The 19351-nt window shown below is 40.3% G+C and overlaps 1 protein-coding gene across 3 annotated transcripts in view; it reads left to right on the forward strand.

Moving 5' to 3' along the window:
- Window positions 1-18755, forward strand: part of LOC131239865 (protein STICHEL-like 2) — a 35467-nt gene extending 16712 nt beyond the window's left edge. For all 3 annotated transcript variants that reach the window (XM_058237765.1, XM_058237767.1, XM_058237766.1), the window contains exons 6-8: window positions 13478-14252; window positions 17400-17469; window positions 18533-18755. In XM_058237765.1, the coding sequence (XP_058093748.1) occupies window positions 13478-14252; window positions 17400-17469; window positions 18533-18631 (944 nt within the window). In that variant the 3' untranslated portion in view covers window positions 18632-18755. The remainder of the gene's footprint in view (window positions 1-13477; window positions 14253-17399; window positions 17470-18532) is intronic.
- The last annotated feature ends 596 nt before the right edge of the window (window positions 18756-19351 follow it).

Here is a 19351-nt window from a genome sequence, read left to right on the forward strand (position 1 = left end):
GTGTCGTGCAAAGACGAGTGGAGATGCGCCTCGAGCTCCGAGTTGTACGAACAACTCAAATGAGATCAAAGTTACATGGGCCCCACAATGATGTATTTATTATATCCATACTGTTTATCCATTTTTCATGATCATTTTAGTGCATTTGAAAAAAAAATGAATCATATCTAAAGCTCAAATGGACCACACCGAAAATAGCAGTGAGGATAATGATTTTCACCATTAAAAAATTCGTAGGGCCCACCATAACGTTTATTTTCCATCTAATCTGTTAATAAGGTTAAAAATACATGGATGAAGAGGTAAAACAAATTTCATATTAATCTGAAACTTTTGTGATCTCCAAAAGGGTTCAATGGTAAACGTTCAATCTCTTTTTTACAGTGTGGTCCAACTGATCTTTAGATCTGTCTTATTTTTTGGCTCAAGCATTAAGACGAACTCTCCAAATGGATGGACGGTTTGGATATAACACATACCTCATAGTTTGACCCACAGACCCCACCCGATCCGAACTATACCCAACCCGATCCGACTTGGTTTCCCTAACTGAGTTGGACTTGGTTCGGGTCAGGCCAACCGTGCATCGGATCGGTTCGAGTCAGATGTCTCGGACTCGGTCCCGGATCGGATCGAGTTCGGGTCAGCCCATGTAGATTTCGGACCGAATCGAGTTGGATCCAATCCGATCCGACTCGGTCTGATGCCCAACTCTACTTGTGGGTGGTCATGTCCAAACTTGGGATATCGTTTTGCCTAAAGCTGAGTTAGCATATAATAGTTCCATTAATCGGTCCATAGTCATGAGTCCATTTGAGGTTGTGCATGGCTACAAACGTAGGAAACCTGTAGATCCTCATATCCATGTCTGTGTCCCATAGGCCATCTGAGTCAGCACATGATTTTTCACATACATGAGTTGTATAGTGAGATCATGAAGCGAATTAACATACGTAATAAAAAATGTAAAGCGTTTGCTGATTCTCATCATAGGTTTCATGAATTCCAAGTAGGAGATTATGTCATGGTTCTTATGAGGCCAGAACGGTTCCTATATGGGGCCGTTAAAAAGTTGCAAGCACATAGTGCAAAACCATACAAAGTATTGCAAAACTGGGTCCTAATGCGTATGTAGTAGACCTTCCACCTACCAGGGGAATTAGCTTTATTTTTAATGTGGAAGATCTCGTACAATACAAGGGTCCTGCTACTTAGCCTTTTGATCCATCCACAAACCCTCCCATTGACCATGACCTAGTCCCAAATCCAGGGCCCCTACCTGACCAATCAGCCGAGCCTTTACCACCTTTACCCTCTTTGCCTGCTTAAAGAGAACAAATTGAAGACATACTGGATGCACAAGCAGTTTCCATTCGCCATGAGGGATTTCAGAAATTCCTAGTCAAGTGGAAGCATATGCTGATTTCAGACAATACTTGGATTACAGAGGACGAGCTACAACATTTGGATACAGACATTTTGGAGCGCTATAGGGGTTTTAGTCCGTTTGAGGCGAACTCTTCTCAGTCAAAGAGTTGACAAGGACATCACTTCATGTACACTTTTACGTACGTATCAGAGGAGGCGGCGAGCCTTTACCACCTTTACCCTCTTTGCCTGCTTGAAGCGAACAAATTGAAGACATACTGGATGCACAAGCAGTTTCCATTTGCCATGAGGGATTTCAGAAATTCCTAGTCAAGTGGAAGCATATGCTGATTTCAGACAATACTTGGATTACAGAGGACGAGCTACAACATTTTGATACAAACATTTGGAGCGCTATAGGAGTTTTAGTCCGTTTGAGGCGAACTCTTCTCAGTCGAAGAGAGTTGACGAGGACATCACTTCATGTACACTTTTACGTACGTATCAGAGGAGGCGGGCCGCACCGATTTCCCTGTGGCTAGGTGAGTACTCATGATCATGCCGAAGACCCCATCTGCATGTGCGAGCATCTGGAAGACCCCACACTAGGAAGATGCACATGGGCTACTTTATGGAGTGATTCAGACAGTTGGATTGGAGGGACGTGACGATCGGGCCGTTGGATCACTTGATCGGGCCATTGATCGTGGATTGTCCACATCAGTTTTTGGACTTTATCATCTTTTAGGATTTAGTTTTCGATTATTTTATATTTGGACACATTATGAGTGCTTTTAGCTGTTTTTATTTAAACTAGGGCTATTTTCGTTAATATTCACAAGACAGGGTGATTATTGTAATTATTGAAACTTCTTGGAGCTATAAAAAGAGGGAGGGGGGTGTGACTCTCCTATTGGATTTTGTGAAAAAAAAAACAAAAACGAAAGAGGCTTTTGCTCCTTCCTCTCATTCTTTTTCAATCTTTATGAGATTTGAAGATACTTCCATGTGATTTGGAAGGGAGATTGGTGTGAGGCTAACTTCATCAACGGATGTGTGAGGTCTCCATATGTCCTCACATCATCATCCCTTCATTCTCCATCCAGGTATTTTCTTTTAAGTTCTTTGATTCTCTTAGCCCAAATCTTCATCTTCTTCTAAACCTACCTTTCCCATACCTATCAACAATCCAAACTCTAAAAGACCTAAACTAATGCAAGGGCATTTTCACACTGGGCTCGAGTGGGGTCGCTTGTGGGATGCAGGGGCACACTCGGGGTGTGTGACCCATGCGATTTGGGGCCCACGGGGGAGGTCTCGTGTTCGAGACTCCTTACCAGGGGTGATTAATGCGCATTTCACACCGGGCTCGAGTAGGGTAGCCAGTGGGATGCGGGGACATACTCGGGGTGGGCGGCCCATGTGATTTGGGGCCCACGAAGGGGGTTCGGCCGAGGCCCTAACCCATGAGATGTGGGGCTTGGGCTATGAGATAAAGGGATTAATTTGCCATACTCTAACAATTCGAGCTTTTAGAGCAAGTAGTTAATTGTCCTGCATCAAATTGGTATCAAAGCGGGAGGTCTCGTGTTCAAGACTTCTCACCGGGGGTGATTAATGCAAGGGCATTTTCACACTGGGCTCGATTGGGGTCGCTTGTGGGATGCAGGGGCACACTCGGGTGGGTGACCAATGCGATTTGGGGCCCACGGGGGAGGTCTCGTGTTCGAGACTCCTTACCAGGGGTGATTAATGCGCATTTCACACCGGGCTCGAGTGGGGTAGCCAGTGGGATGCGGGGACACACTCGGGGTGGGCGGCCCATGTGATTTGGGGCCCACGAAGGGGGTTCGGCCGAGGCCCTAACCCATGAGATGTGGGGCCTGGGCTATGAGATAAAGGAATTAATTCGCCAAATTTCCTAAACCCTAATTTCTAGATTTCCCAAATTTCCTAAACCCTAATTTCACCCTAGGTAGTATTAGGTATTTTACTTTGAAATAGGCTTTTCCCTATGCTAATTGGATGTCACTACATCAATTAGATCCTATTTTCCTTTATTTAATGATATTGTATGACGATGTGGCTAAGATTATGCATGATATTCTTCTGGTTTTCTTGCTATTTGTGATGATAATGACAAGTTTTATGTTCATGCATTGGTCCTACATCACTTGTACCTTGAGAGGAGATAAAATAAAGAAGGAATTGTTGGAAATCACTTCCAAATGGGCCTCACACCCATCCCATCACAGGAGATCCCTTGCATTGAATCATCCTTCAAGAGAAGAGAAGAAAAAATATATATATATATATATATGTATATATATGTTTGGTTAATTATCTTAATTTTGCTACTTGATTTCACATAATATTTGGTTCATGCATCGGTCCTACATCACTTGTACCTTGAGAGGAGATAAAATAAAGAAGAAATTGTTGGAAATCACTTCCAAATGGGCCTTACACCCATCCCATCATAGGAGATCCCTTGCATTGAAGCATCCTTCAAGAGAAGAGAAGAAAATATATATACACACACATATATATATATATATGTTTGGTTAATTATCTTAATTTTGTTACTTGATTTCACATAATATTTGGTTCATGCATCGGTCTTACATCACTTGTACCTTGAGAGGAGATAAAATAAAGAAGAAATTGTTGGAAATCACTTCCAAATGGGCCTTACACCCATCCCATCACAGGAGATCCCTTGCATTGAAGCATCCTTCAAGAGAAGAGAAGAAAAAATATGTTAAAAAAAAATCTCCATTGAAGCATCCCCTCTTTTGGTTATATACTTTCATAAAGATGTTTAAAGCATCCTCTCTTAAGGTCCATGTAGAAAAAAGCATTTGGAAGTTTATTAAAGTCTTCGATGTACTTCTTTATACATCTTGGACCTTAGCCCCCTTTTCCTCAAATCAGATGAGAGGGTCCAAGCTTCTTCAATCTCCTCCTTAAGGCTCGCATGGGGATCCAAGTTGTCCGGTCTTTTCCATTCCATAACGTCTTCCGATTATGGAGATTTAAAATAAATTCATAAACAAATAAAAGATCTAATGTCCTATCCTAAGGTCCACACTCAAGACGAACTGTGATAAGTGGCCTAGATGGCTAGATCATGCTCTCTAAGCCATTTAACGGTCTAATCGTGTCCTCCTCATAAACCAACGGTCAGATGGTCTCTCAATAGCAACCCACGTGTCCAGATGCATCGATATATGTATGTGGGGTCTTCAGCTCGGTCCCTAGGTCCCCATGTAGACATCATCCATCCATAACGAAACTGATGTTGGGTCTGGGGGCCTCCTCCGTCTCTGGTATACTCGTAATGGTGCCCGAATGTCCTCATCAATCCTCCCTGGGTGGGAAGAATTCACCTCTAGTGAAATAAAACTATGATACCTCTTGAGGAGGTTTGGGTCTATCCTCTGAAGCTCTATATTCGTAATCCATGTCGCATTTGAAATTAGCATGTGTCTCCACTTGACGAGATACTTTTGGAACCCTCCATGACATGTAGATATGAGTTCATCCATAATATCTTCTATCTCTTCCCTTATCTCAGGTATGGTAGGTAATTGTGGCAAGGGCTGAGAAGATGGGTCAGATAAGTTCTAAGGGGCAGGAGGTGTTTGAATCTGTAGGAGGGTAAGGGAATGTTCCTGGAATGGCACGAGTTCTTCCACATTTAAGTGGAACTGATACCCATACTAGATGGAAGATCTACTATTTACGCATTAGGACCTAAACATTTTACAATCTTATACAGCCCTGCGTTGCGGGCTTGAAGTTTCTTGACGGTTCCATGTAGAAACCGCTTTGGTCTAATATGAATCATGACTTCATCGCCCTCTTTAAATTCCTTGAACCTGCAGTGAGAGTCAACATAAATTTTATAATTTTCATTGTTCACGTTAATCCGCTTTCTGATTTCACCATGCAACTCATGAATGCAACATGCTAATGCATCTGCAGATTTTGATGGTCTATGTGACACGGACGTGGGTATGAGATCTATAGGTTTTTTAGGCTTATAACCGTTAACAACTTCGAATGGACGCATGCCTATCGACCTATTGACAGATGAGTAATATGCAAACTCAACTATAGGTAAGACTGAGTCCCACGTCCTGGTATGGTCTCCCACTAAGCACCACAGCAAGTTTCCGAGACTCTTGTTCACCACCTATGTTTGACCGTCAGTTTGAGGATGGTATGCCAAAGAAAATTGTAAATGCGTACCCCTCATATGCCAAAGTGTCTTCCAAAAATAACTCATAAATCTCAAATCTCTGTCAGACATAAAGGTCTTTGACAAACCATGTAATTGAACTACCTAAAAAAATCTTAGTAACATCGGAGGCATTTGATGTTTTTGTACATGGTAGAAAATGGGTCATCTAAAAAAAAAATGGTCCGCCACTACGAAGATGGAATCGTGCTTCTTTAATCGTCCTGGGAAGCCCAAGCATGAAATCCATACTAACATCTTGCCACAAAGCATGTGGCACTGGCAAAGGTGTATATAACCTCGTGTTTTGCTTCTTCTGCTTTGCTGGCTGACAGGTCTTGCACTGCCCTATGATCTTGGCCACATCTTGTTTGATACTTGGCCAATAGAATCCATCCTTCATGAGGGCAATGGTCTTGTCTCGACCAAAATGACTGGCATGGAGCTCCCACACAAGGAAATCCCACAAGGATGTATGAGGAATATAGAGTCTCTCCTCTAAATAGGAAGCCATCAGTCATGACAAACCCACTATCACTCCTCAAATCCTTCCTGAGTGACACATAAACAGTCCTGAAATCTGGGCACGTAGCATTCTCACCTTTAAGTTGCTCGAACCCAGTAACCTCCATGCTCATGGACTACAAGGAAGCCAATCTGTGGCTAAGGGCATCAGCGGGCTTGTTTTCGACCCCAGCCATGTGTTTAAGAATGAATATATACTCCTGAAGAAACTGAACTCACTTGACATGCCTTGGGTTTAACTTCTTCTGGGAGTTAAGGTAACGTAAGGTCTCATGGTTAGAAAACAAGATGAACTCCTACTGTAACAAATAAAGATGACAATGGCGTAAGGACTGCACGACTGCATAGAATTCCTTGTCATAGGTAGAATACCTTTGCTTGGCTTCATTTAGCTTCTCACTAAAATAAGCTGCAGGGTGCCTTTCTTGACTAAGGACTCCACCTATGCCCCTTCCCGAAGCATCACAATTAACCTCGAAGAGTTTAGAAAAGTCAGGGAGGCGCATGACTGGAGCCTCAATCTTATCCTTATTCTCATTGAACGCTCGAGATGCCGCCTTTGTCCACACGAACTCCCCTTTCTTTATACAATCTGTAATGGGAGCCATGATGGATTTGAAGCTTCTAATGAATCGCCTATGAAAGGTGGCTAAGCCGTGAAAGCTACGCACCTCATGAATGTTTTGCGGCTCAGGCCAACTTATTATGGCATTCGCTTTCTCGGGATATGCAGACATGCTCTCAGACGATACTATGAACCCTATGAAAACTCTATCAGACATAAACGAACACTTCTTCAGGTTTGCATATAGCTGCTCTTCTCTAAGGATACCACAAACTTGCCTCAAGTAGTAGAGGTGTGATTCCTTTGTGGTACTATAAATAAGAATATTATCAAAATATACCACTAGGAACTTCCCAATGATGGGTCCCAATACCTGGGTCATCACACACATGAATGTACTTGGAGCATTAGTCAAGCCAAAAGGCATGACCAACCACTCTTACAGTCCATCATTCGTCTTGAAGGCCGTCTTCCATTCATCACCTGGGCAAATGCGTATTTGGTGATACTCACTCTTGAGGTCAATCTTTGAAAATATCGTGGCGCTAACCATCATATCTAACATATCGTCAAGTCGCGGTATAGGAAACTAATACTTGACTGTGATTTTGTTGATGGCGTGACTATCCACACACATGCGCCAAGTGCCATATTTCTTTGTCGTGAGTAGCGCAAGCACTGCGCATGGACTCAAGCTCTACTAGATGAAACCCTTCCTAAGGAGATCATTTACCTGTCTCTTCAACTTCGCATGCTCCATAGGGTTCATCCTATAATGAGGAAGGTTCGGTAGAGTCGACCTTGGTACAAGATCTATAGCATGCTGTATGTCCCTCATGAGTGGAAGCTTATCCGGTAGGTCATTTGAGAATACATCGCTAAACAAGTTGGGGAATCCCTATTCCCTTAGGCTCGGGCATCATTATGAGTATACCAGACACGGAGGAGGCCCCCAAGCCCAACATCATTTTCATTATGGATGTATGATGTCTACATGGGGACCCGGGGACTGAGCTGAAGACCTCATTGTACATATATCGGTGTATCTGGACACGTGGGTTACTGTTTGGAGACCATCCAACAATTGGTTTGCGAGAAGGGCACGATCGGACTGTTAAATGGCTTGGAGTGCATGATTGGGCCATCTAGGCAAGTTATCATGGTCCATCTTGAGTGTGGACCTTAGGACTTTTATTTGTTTACGAATTTTGATTTGATGGTTATTGATGTTATTTAGAAAGTAGGACATGAGAGGGAATATTTTAATAAGTGAGAATATTTTTGTCTTTAAACATATTTTTTGAAAGTATATAACCAAAAGGAGGGGACGTCCAACCCTAATGGAGGTTTTTTTTAGCATATTTTGTTTTCTCTTCTCTTGAAGGATGCTTCATTGCAAGGGATCTCCTGTGATGGGATGGGTGTGAGGTCCCTTTGGAAGTGATTTCCAACAATATCTTCTTTCTTTTACCTCCTCTCAAGATACAAGCTTCCCTTTTCAAGTTTTTTTATTTCCTTTGCCCAATTTTTTTTTTTCATTTTCCTTTCCCTTCTCCCTTTCTCCTCTCCCTTTCTCACAGCCCGTCTTCCCTGGGGTGCTCTTGGGTGGCGAAGGCGTGAGCTTAATCTTCCTACCATCATGCGTGAATGTGCAATTATTTGAGTGACCATGTATTGTCATGTCACGGTCAAAGAGCCAGGGCCTACCCAAGATGATATGGCCTACATCCATAAGCAGGATATCACACCACAATGTATCCTTGTATGATGTCAACTGAATAGGAACACAATAACACTGGGTCACTGGCATAGAGGACGCATCCACCCAAGCAACTTTGTAGAGCTCAGGGTTGGTCTCAGCCTTCAATCCAAGGCGGGAGAGTGTACCGGCTAAGATCACATTCGTAGAACTCTCACTATCAATGATAACCTATTCTTTTTTCCATACTTGGCGTTAAGTGTAGAAAATTGTGTTCCTATGCCAATCATAAGTCCCCTTGGCCTGCGATAAGGCACAGTGCACTATTGCAAGGTGTTGGGTCTCATCATCTGCTTCATCACTGGCACCTATATTGGGTTGATGTTCTTCTACTTTGCCAAACTCATGCATCACGAGGGCCTTGTTCTGCTCTTTAGCTAGTCACTGGTGAGCGAAATGGCCGACCTCGTGGAAGTTAAAGCATTGTGTTGGCAGGATATTACACCACAGCGTATCCTTGTATGACGTCAACTGAATAGGAACACAATAACATTGGGTCACTGGCATAGAGGACGCATCCACTCGAGCAACTCTGTAGAGCTCAGGGTTGGTCTCAGCCTTCAATCCAAGGCGGGAGAGTGTACCGGCTGAGATTCACATTCGTAGAACTCTCACTATCAATGATAACCTTGCAATTCTTTTTTCCCCACTTGGCGTAAGTGTAGAAAATTGTGTTCCTGCGCCGATCATAAGTCCCCTTGGCTTGCGATAAGGCACAACAGACTACTGCAAGGTGTTGGTTCTTATCATCTTCTTCATCCCTGTCCCCTATATTGGGTTAATGTTCTTCTACTTTGCCAAACTCATGTATCACGAGGGCCTTGTTCCGCTCTTTAGCTAAGCACTGGTGAGCGAAATGGCCGACCTTGTGGAAGTTAAAGCATTGCGTTGGTTCCCCTCCCCGTGAACTAGTACCAACGACACCCTTGCCTTTAAAATTCCTCTGTGGTGTTGGGGTACCCGTTGTGGGTTTTGGTTGACTCCCTAAGTTAGACTTTTCCCCTTGGGTAGAAGTCTTGACACTGGAATGAATATGGGCAATCAAACCGCCTAGAGGGTTGCAGTCTCAAATACCGCTCCAGGTCTTGGACTACCTGATGGGCTTGCTCTAAGGTGGTCACCTTGTGCATGATGAGTTCTTTTTGAATATCGGATCGGAGGCCCATCTTAAATCTAGACAGGGTCACCATCGGGTCCTCTTGAACGTCACATCGCATCATGAACTCATCAAACCAAGCGATGTAGTCCTCAATGGACAAAGATCCCTCCTGCCGAAAGGATGTCCACTGATCCATGAGTCTTTGGTGGTAGGCAAGAGGGAAGTACTTCTCTTTCAGAATTTCCTTCATCTTGATCCACCGCGAGACTGGATCCTCACCGACTCTCTCCATTCGACGTTCTACATTCGTCCAATACAATTTTGCTTGGCCCACCAACTACATCTTGGTATACCTCACTCGACGGCAGTCAGACATGTCATACTAATTAAAAAAAAGATCCATGTCCGCCATCCAATCAAGGAACGCCTTAGGATCCAAGCGACCATCATAATGCGGAGCGTCAACTTTGACATTCCTCATATTCATGACGGGGTGGCTGAGGACGCGCCCTTCCATGGCCTAAACCTCAGCCTTGTCCTCTCCCGTGCTCTCCACATGGCACTCTGGCTCTCCTGCTTCTGAGTGGCCATCTTCCCTTACGTCAGGGTTTGCTCAGAGGGAGGCTTCTATTTGCGTGACGTGCGTGGCGGTGGTTCTATTATGGGTCTCAATCACCTGAAGCCTCTCATTGATGGCGTTCAGGGACTCGGTAACTTGTTCAAAATTCGTGACGTGAGATAGACCAAAGCCATGGCCAGGGCGGGTGGGCATACTCTAGGGGTAAAAACTCCTAAGACTCCTAAGACTCTAACCTAAACTCTATGTTACGACACTGTATCTACCCTAGATGCCGCAATGCAAGATGATCAATGGGACCATCTAGGATCTGAATATGCAAATCTAAACCTAGATGCACCAAAACCCTTAATATGTTTGATGAAATCTCAAAGCCACTTGCACCGAACCTGTTTCCAGGTTGCAGAAAAATCTGTTTACAGGAATTTCAGATTGCAGAAAATCTGTTACAGAAAATTTGGTTGCAGAAATTTCCGAGCGCTGAAAGATCTGTCACAGAAAATCTGATTTCAGAAATTCTGATTGCTGAAGATCTGTTTACAGAAAATCAGATTGTGTAAACAAGTAGGTGCAGTAGAGAATCTGGTTGTGCAGAGAATTCAACATAAGTGAGATTTCAGTAACATAGGAATTTCCCCAAACATACGGTATGCATGAACTAGATTTTTTTTTGCAAATCCTATACTAACCCATCTCTGATACCAAAATTAATGCAGGATGAATGTAAAACATGAATCTCATGCAAAAATTCAGCAAAGCGGAATCAGTGTGAATGGGAATATATAAAATCTACCAACTTTTCCCCAATTTCAAGTAATAGATGAGCAGGATCCAACAATAATCAGAAAATTTCTGCATGTTAAACACATTCCATCCTGTATGCGTTATTGTATGAGCCCATAATACGTAGGATCTGAGGGGGTGTTTGGTGCATGGAATTAGATGGTATTACTTTTTTGCAATAAATGCACTTGTCTGTGGATTGTCTCTTGATGCCATGGGAGTGAGTTATTCACTTTGGTGTTTGGATCATGTATGATGTAGGGCTTAAATACATGTTTTGATTCATGTAGTGTTTGGCTGTACATGGAAAACAACTACCAATCTTGAAAATCGAGTTTGAAAACTAAAGTGAGAAGGTGGGGCCCACCTTGATGTTTGTGAGTAATACACCTCGTCCATCTGTTTTGTGAGATCATTTTAGGACATGCTACCAAAAGCAGATCCAAAACTCAAGTGGGCCATACGAGGGGAAAGAATTTCCTACCATTGAAACCTTCCTGAGCTCCACCTTGATGTTTATATGTCATCCCAACCATTTATAAGTTCATTCTTGTCGGGATGAACTAACAACATAGAAAACTTTATCGTGATAAAAAACTTTTGTGGCCATATGAATGTTTCAATGGTGGTCACTCAATTCCCATTGTTTTCTTTTGTGCGGCCCACTTGAGTTTTAAATCTACCTCATTTTTGGTCGCGCAGAAAATTATGATGAGCCAAATAGAGATGATTTTTAAAACCAAGTGATTTAAAGTTCCATCCAATTTAATACCATCTAATTCCATGAGCCAAACACCCCTTCAAGTTGATGTTCCAGATCGAGGTATGAGCTCTCAAATTCCTAATGCCACTCCTTCAGAAAAATGATGTTCCTATTGCTTTATCAAAAGGAAAATGTACCTATACATCTCATCCAATTTCCAATTTTATTTCCTATAGGTCTCTCTCCTTCGCATTGGGCTCTCTTTTCTTTCTTTTTTTTTTTTTAAAATTTTTTTTTTAAAATTTAAATTTAATTTTAATTTATCTTCTATTTCCTCTGTTACAGTTTCTTCACGAGTTAGTCAGGGCTTATCGCATGCAAAGTGGAGAGAATCTATTTTTGAGAAATGCGAGCTTTTGGAAAAAATAAAACAAAATCAAAGGGAGGTTGTGAAGTTACCACCTGGTAACCATGCTGTAGTGTGTACATGGGTACCTCAAAGTATAAACCTTTAAGTAAATGGGTGCCTGATGGTATAATAAAGAGATACAAGTCTTGATTATTGGTGGAGGGGTTTCCTCAAACACAGGGTGTTGATTTTCATGAAACATTTTGGTCCAATTGCTTACCTAAACTCTGTTCGTGTTCTTCTCTCTTGCTGCTAACAACTCATGGCCACTTCCTCAACTTGATGTCAAAAATGCATACCTCCATAGTGATAAAGGAAGAGGTGTATATGAACCTTCATCGTGGGTTCTGTACCTCTTTTGGTTCAGGCATAGTGTGTAGGCTCAGATGAGCTATCTATGGCCCCAAACAATCTCCTCATGGTTGGTTTGAATGCTTTCGTGCACACAGTCACACATGAATATATAAATACATATATTTCTCTACAAGATCCATTTTGTGCTTTTCTTGCTTGATCAAGGGTTGGAAGCCGGTTTTTACCTTCTTTTTTTATTGAGATTTTCCTTGTAACATTTTGCAATATCTTTTTATTTATTTATTTATTTTTAATTTATTTATTTCATCTTCTTCCCGATATCTTTCTTGACTCTTACTCTCATGTTGTTTGAACCTTGTTTGGTTCTGCTATTTTTATTTTTTGAGTAACCAACAAATTTGTTTTCCAGTAACTACCATATGGCTGTGTAAATTGGCCATAACTCAAATGGCATCAGAATTGCATGACCTTGTGCTGATATGAAAGCTAACTGAATAGGCTATCAATTGGGACTAATTCATGCCATTTGACATCATTTGACACCCAAAAATGGCCCACTAAAATAGTTATGAAAATACAGGAGACTTATTAAAAACTCAATCTGACTCTAAAACTAATTAAAATAAACAATTCTTGTAATTCTAATGACCGTTTGATTGATACCATGGGCCCCATAATCCAAGCTAACCATTGATCTCATTCTTTATATCACTATACTATAGATCTGGTCCAGATCATCAATTGAGACAATCTGAATGGTTGGATGGGTAAGATCTTTGATTAACCTTCTTGTGTATTTGTTTTGTTGCATCACATTGACTTCTTTGTATAGGGGCTTTACAGGAATCATTCTTTCCGTTAGAATAGTGACTAGAAAATTAGTGTCCACTTCTTGCATTGCTCTAGGATGTGCGATGAGAGAATGTCTTTTCATAAGCATGAATTGCCTGAATTTGATCTTATGGCTTCATGAATGCATTCATGCATCTTTGAAATAGGCTTTATATCTGATGCTCATTAGGTTATGATTGAATAATGTTTCCATTTCAGACCGCACTCGTGAATCTTTGAAATAGGCTTTATGTCTGATTCCCATGGAGTTATGGCTGAGTACTGTGTTTTGAATTTCAGGCCTGGCAATAGCAGATGTGGAATTATGTCATCCAGATCATGTGTACAGGGCTGAGAAGTCATGGAAACTTATTGCTAGTTCACTTCAGCTTGTGCTCGGGTGCAATGTAAAAATTAGAATCAATTTTAGGCCCTGTACTGAAAGAAAAAATGTCAAAGTGAAGTCATCATCCTTTAATTTGTTGACTTGTTCCTGTGGAAAGCAAGAAAATTCAGTTTCAGGCACTGTGGATGGATGCAACTATTCGGATGCTTCTCCTTCCCCCTCCAATCAGCCTCTAAAACGAGAAACATCTGATAATGGTCATTCTTCTTATCAGTTTTCACCATTGATGCACCGGTTGCCTGCTACAAACAATGCAATCTCCCTTCATCGTAATGACGCGGACACTATAAGAAACATTGAAGTAAATGCTCTAAGCACTGGCACAACTACATCACATAGAGAAGTAGATAGTGGCATGCCAAGCGGGTGCAAGTTAGAAATTAATTCTTCAGAGGAAATGAAAAACACAGAATGTCAGTATCTTAGCACTCATGAACCAGAAGCTCAGCCAAGCTGTTTCTCAAAGACCCGAAAACTTAAAAGACTTTTACGTTCATCTGATGCTTCTTGCACAATTTGTTTAAGGATCCAGCCAAATCACAAACTTGAATTCTCTATTCCCAGAAAGGCATCTATTGAACCATATTTCTGCATGGATGATCCTTACATTCTCTGCTCCAGTTCAAATACACAAATAATGCGCAGCAACACATCTGCAGATGAGGACCGGTAAGTGTCTAATAGTAATTTCTTTTTTCAATCTTATTGTATCATGATTCACATACATCTTGCATTTCAATAAATAACAAAAAAAAAAAAAAAAGGAAAAAAGGAAAAAGAAAAGAATTCACATGCATATTGATTTGGAGTCTGCTAACAACTTTCTAGGCTTTGAAGGATAAGAAAGCATCTTAGTTTGAATATGTGACTCATATGATGAAACTGATTGCCTTTGCTAGTTATTTTGGTGCTCAACCATTGATGTTCTTGCCTTACCATGCTCATCGAGTATATGCTCACTAAATTGCTTACCTATTATATTCTTTGATACTAATGACGTGCGTAGTTTCTATTGTAGCAGCATGCATGAATGCCTTTCTTAAGTTTGTTAGATTTCATGGTACTCCCTAGAAGTTTTATTCACAGTTTAACTCAACCCAACTTATCCAAGTCCACCTGACTCAACAACAAAGGGGCTGACTGAGATGAAAAACTCTTCTGAGTGTTTGTTGACTTGTTGAGATTTTGAAAAACTTGGTTGAGTTGAATCGACTAGCATGAGTTAGGTTAAGTAGATTTTAGGTTCAAGTATATATATAGTATTTTTCTCTTTTTCCCTTATGTCTCTTCATTTTACACAACTCATCACCCTGTGTGTGTGTGTGTGTGGGTGGGTGCATAAGAGAGAAGGGAGCCGAAGAAGAAGTGGAATCCCATTCTAGCAGAAACTCCCTTAAATTCTCCCCAAAATATAAATTTTCTCAAAGAATATCTGACATTATATTTTAATCATTCAAACCTAAGAAGCAGAGCTTTTTTCAGTTCTTAAGCTTTCTAGAGATCTGAAATTGTATGCTTTCTTTTTTTAACTACAAGTTTTATTCACAGTTTAACTCAACCCAACTTATCCAAGTCTACCTGACTCAACAACAAAGGGGCTGACTGAGATGAAAAACTCTTCGAGTGTTTGTCGACTTGTTGAGATTTTGAAAAACTTGGTTGAATTGAATCGACTAGCATGAGTTAGGTTAAGTAGATTTCAGGTTGAAGTATATTTATAGTATTTTTCTCTTTTTCCCTTATGTCGTTTCATTTTACACAACTCATCACCCTGTGTGTGTGTGTGTGGGTGGGTGCATGAGAGAGAAGGGAGCCGAAGAAGTGGAATCCCATTCTAGCAGAAACTCCCTTAAATTCTCCCTAAAATATAAATTTTCTCAAGAATATCTGACATTATATTTTAATCATTCAAACCTAAGAAGCAGAGCTTTTTTAAGCTCTTAAGCTTTCTAGACATCTGAAATTGTATGCTTTCTTTTTTTAACTACAAGTTTTATTCACAGTATAACTCAACCCAACTTATCCAAGTCTACCTGCCTCAACAACAAAGGGGCTGGACTGAGATGAAAAACTCTTTGAGTGTTTGTCGACTTGTTGAGATTTTAAAAACTTGGTTGAGTTGAATCGACTAGCATGAGTTAGGTTAAGTAGATTTTAGGTTCAAGTATATATATAGTATTTTTCTCTTTTCCCCTTATGTCTCTTCGTTTTACACAACTCATCACCTTGTGTGTGTGTGGGTGGGTGCATGAGAGAGAAGGGAGCCGAAGAAGAAGTGGAATCCCATTCTAGCGGAAACTCCCTTAAATTCTTCCCAAAATATAGATTTTCTCAAAGAATATCTGACATTATATTTTAATCATTCAAACCTAAGAAGCAGAGCTTTTTTCAGCTCTTAAGCTTTCTAGACATCTGAAATTGTATGCTTTTTTTTTTTTTAACAATGATGATAAAGATGGCGGTGGTGATGATGATGTTGAAGGTAGACGTTTAAAAATTTTTCAACACATTTTCTTTTCTCCAATTTTCAATTTTCTAAATTTCTTTTCTTCATTTTCCAATTTTCTGAAAGCTTTATCATATAGTTTTTGGATATCAAAGGAGAGAAAACAATGTTAATTAATAATAAATTAATGGAAGAAAAGTGGAATGTTGAGGAAGTAAATGTTATGTGGAATGGGATGGGCTAAGTGCATTAGGGAAGTAGTGAAAAAAGTTATAGGAGTATATTGATGGAAAAGCCAATTTATATGAGGAAACTTTGTAGTGGAGTGATGATGTTCGAAAGGCTATTTGCAAGTAACGAGCATTTTTCAATGCCTGGCAAGCGACCAGAAACGAGGAAAATTTAAAAGAATATAGAAATGCAAAAAGGAACAATAAGTAAGAAGTGATGCTAAACCTAAGTCATATGATGATATGTATAATAGATTGGGGATAACTTTGAGACAGATGTCTTTGAACTTCCAAAAATGAGAGAGGAAGGGCAGGGACATAGCTCATGTTAAATGCATTGAAAGCGATGACCAAATGTGATAGTGTACATATTACTCCATTTATCCTATGAGAACTCTGGAAGGAACGAAATTGCGGGAAAATGGAGGGCAGGATGTTCTCTCTTCACAGGATTTATCGGAAGAGATATGTCAATAACGGTACTGGTACCAGGTACTGCATAGTAACCTTTAAGATGGATTTTCTGCCAATGTATTAGGATTTTTTTTTTTTAAAGTGTGTATATATATATATATATATATATATATATATATATATTGTAAGCACTATCTGTGCTCCTCCATATCCTTGACATATCCATATTTTCCCAAAATAGCTTCCACATAGTCATGGGTTCAAGTACCCATTGTGGTGTGTGTGGATGTGTTAAAAAAAAAGGAAGCTTCCACAGCGTTTATTCACTTCTTCGTTGTAAATACTGAAGAAAATGGTCCATAGATCCCATCCTACCTCGCATTTTGGGGCCTATTACTCAATATGCATGCTAAGGTAATTGCAGTTTGGTCAATTTGCACTTGTGAAACTAATTGCTATGATTATTGTATACAATTCAATAGTGCATCCAGACACTCATGGGGGTTTATTGGAAGTGACTTTGCAACATTTGGGTCAATTGTTTATAGTATCAAAATTGTTGATAAATTTTTTTTCCAGGCATGAATATCCCTTTGTAATATTTCATCATTTTGTCTTTGTAATATTTTTATCTTAATAATCTTTTTTACTTCTGTACCTTAATAATCTTTTTATTTTTCACACAAAAGTGACAATTCTATCCATTTATTTTTTATTTATTAATAGACCAAGCAAAGAATCCAAGGTTAGCGCGAAGCTACATTGTCGGAGATCACCCAGATTTCCAGTTAGGAAGGTACAATCGTAAGACTTTTGTCATAAGTTCTATCTAGACTTCTGACATGTTCTTTTTAAGCATTTGAGTTCACCTGATCCCATGCTTTTTAAAATATCATTTGATATAGTATCACATCACCAAAATTGCATTTTATACATGTCAGTTATGGTTGCATGGTACTAAAATTGTTCAAAACTTTCAGCTATTTGATGATACATTCTGTGATAGATGCATAACAATGTTTTAGAACTACAATATTTTACTTGTAACGACAGCAATCTCATGCTAGAGAAATGTGAAATGCACTTGAGTTTGTGCATACTCATCTCTCACATGTGGCAGCTTGGCACAGGTGCGTACAATTAGAGCTGCCCATAGGTGGGATGCAATGTGTAGATACACTGGGTTAAAAATAGTCTGCTCTCATCTGGTCGGCAGCAGCACGTATCTGTAGAATGTGGACCTTTGGTCAACTTTTTTTACCAAATTTCTTTTGTGCATAATTGCATGTGAGGGAGTTTTGTGCTCTTATTGCGTCAGCTTGGCTGCCAGCATGAAACTTTTATCATGAATCCTGATGTGATTATGATGAAATTTGTTCTCTATACGGGGTAAATTGGTCTGATTTTTGGGCCAATCATCTATGTACTGCCCCCCCCATCCCTGCTTGGATCTTGCAAACATGTGCCATTTTGCTATGTCTAGATGGTAACTGCTAAAAAAGTGCTCTCTTATAGAAATCCTCTGCATTTGGCAAGCAATATATCAACCTCGACCACCCATTCTCTGGCTATGGAGTGGTCAAAAGATCTCCCGGTAGAGGGGGTCTCATCCATTGCCTTGATAGATGTTTGTTTCTTTCCCTTTAAGACTTCTTTTTCTTATTATTCTTTATTGGCAAAAAAGAATTTATTTCATAGTTTTGAATGTTATATTATTGCCCTTTATGTGGTAGGGTATAATTCAATTGCAAGTCTTTCGTATTTCATTTACTATGTTGCATCTTTCAACCCGAGTCTCAACTGGGTCTTACAGAGTTTACTTGTATTTCATTTACTATGTATTGAAAATATTTTTACAGGGTTGGCTACGCAAGAGGTTGAATGAAAGAAAATGTCAATGGGTTGCTTGGATCTTACCTTGTTCTACTGCCAAGTTGGATGGGCGTCACCAGCTATGAAGGGAGGAGGATTGCATGGATCACAGATATGTGTAAACGATTAGTTGACATGGTTGTATCATCTTCAATTAAACCATGTAATGAAAACTAATTGACACCCAGTTGGGAAGCCAAGTTGGTCATGTATACCCTACTCTCCAAGGCATGGCCTGGTGTGGAGTCTCCTTCTGCTACATTTAGAGGGGCAGTTGGCCCATTGCCCTTCCATAAAAAAAAATAAAAAAAATAAAAAAAATGAGGCCCTTCTAAGGAGAATTTAAATTACTGAAGAGGAACTGTATGATCAACTCAAGGATGGTCCAGTTTTCTTGGCCCTTAGCCTGTTTAAGTGGTGCTTGTTGGTACCAAATTGTGATCCAATGGGCCATATGTTGATGGACCTGGCCTCAGAAAACTTGAAAGCTGGATATTTCTCTACCAGGCCCCAGACATCCAATAATCATTGGTTCATTCCACTGAAGTTCAGCCATTATACTTCTCTGTATTTGAAGGCCACTGTCACCTTGGGTCAGGATGGGCAGCACGTTATCAGTTTTTGTTAGTGCCCTTTCTTGTAAACGCTTGTCGTCTTTGGGGGTAGTTTGCCACTGTTTCATCCAATAATCATTGGTTCATTCCACTGAAGTTCAACCATTATACTTCTCTGTATTTGAAGGTCACTGTCACCTTGGGTCAAGATGGGCTAGCACGTTATCAGTTTTTGTTAGTGCCCTTTCTTGT

Source organism: Magnolia sinica, chromosome 3 (assembly GCF_029962835.1).
Source record: "Magnolia sinica isolate HGM2019 chromosome 3, MsV1, whole genome shotgun sequence".
Taxonomy (NCBI): domain Eukaryota; kingdom Viridiplantae; phylum Streptophyta; class Magnoliopsida; order Magnoliales; family Magnoliaceae; genus Magnolia; species Magnolia sinica.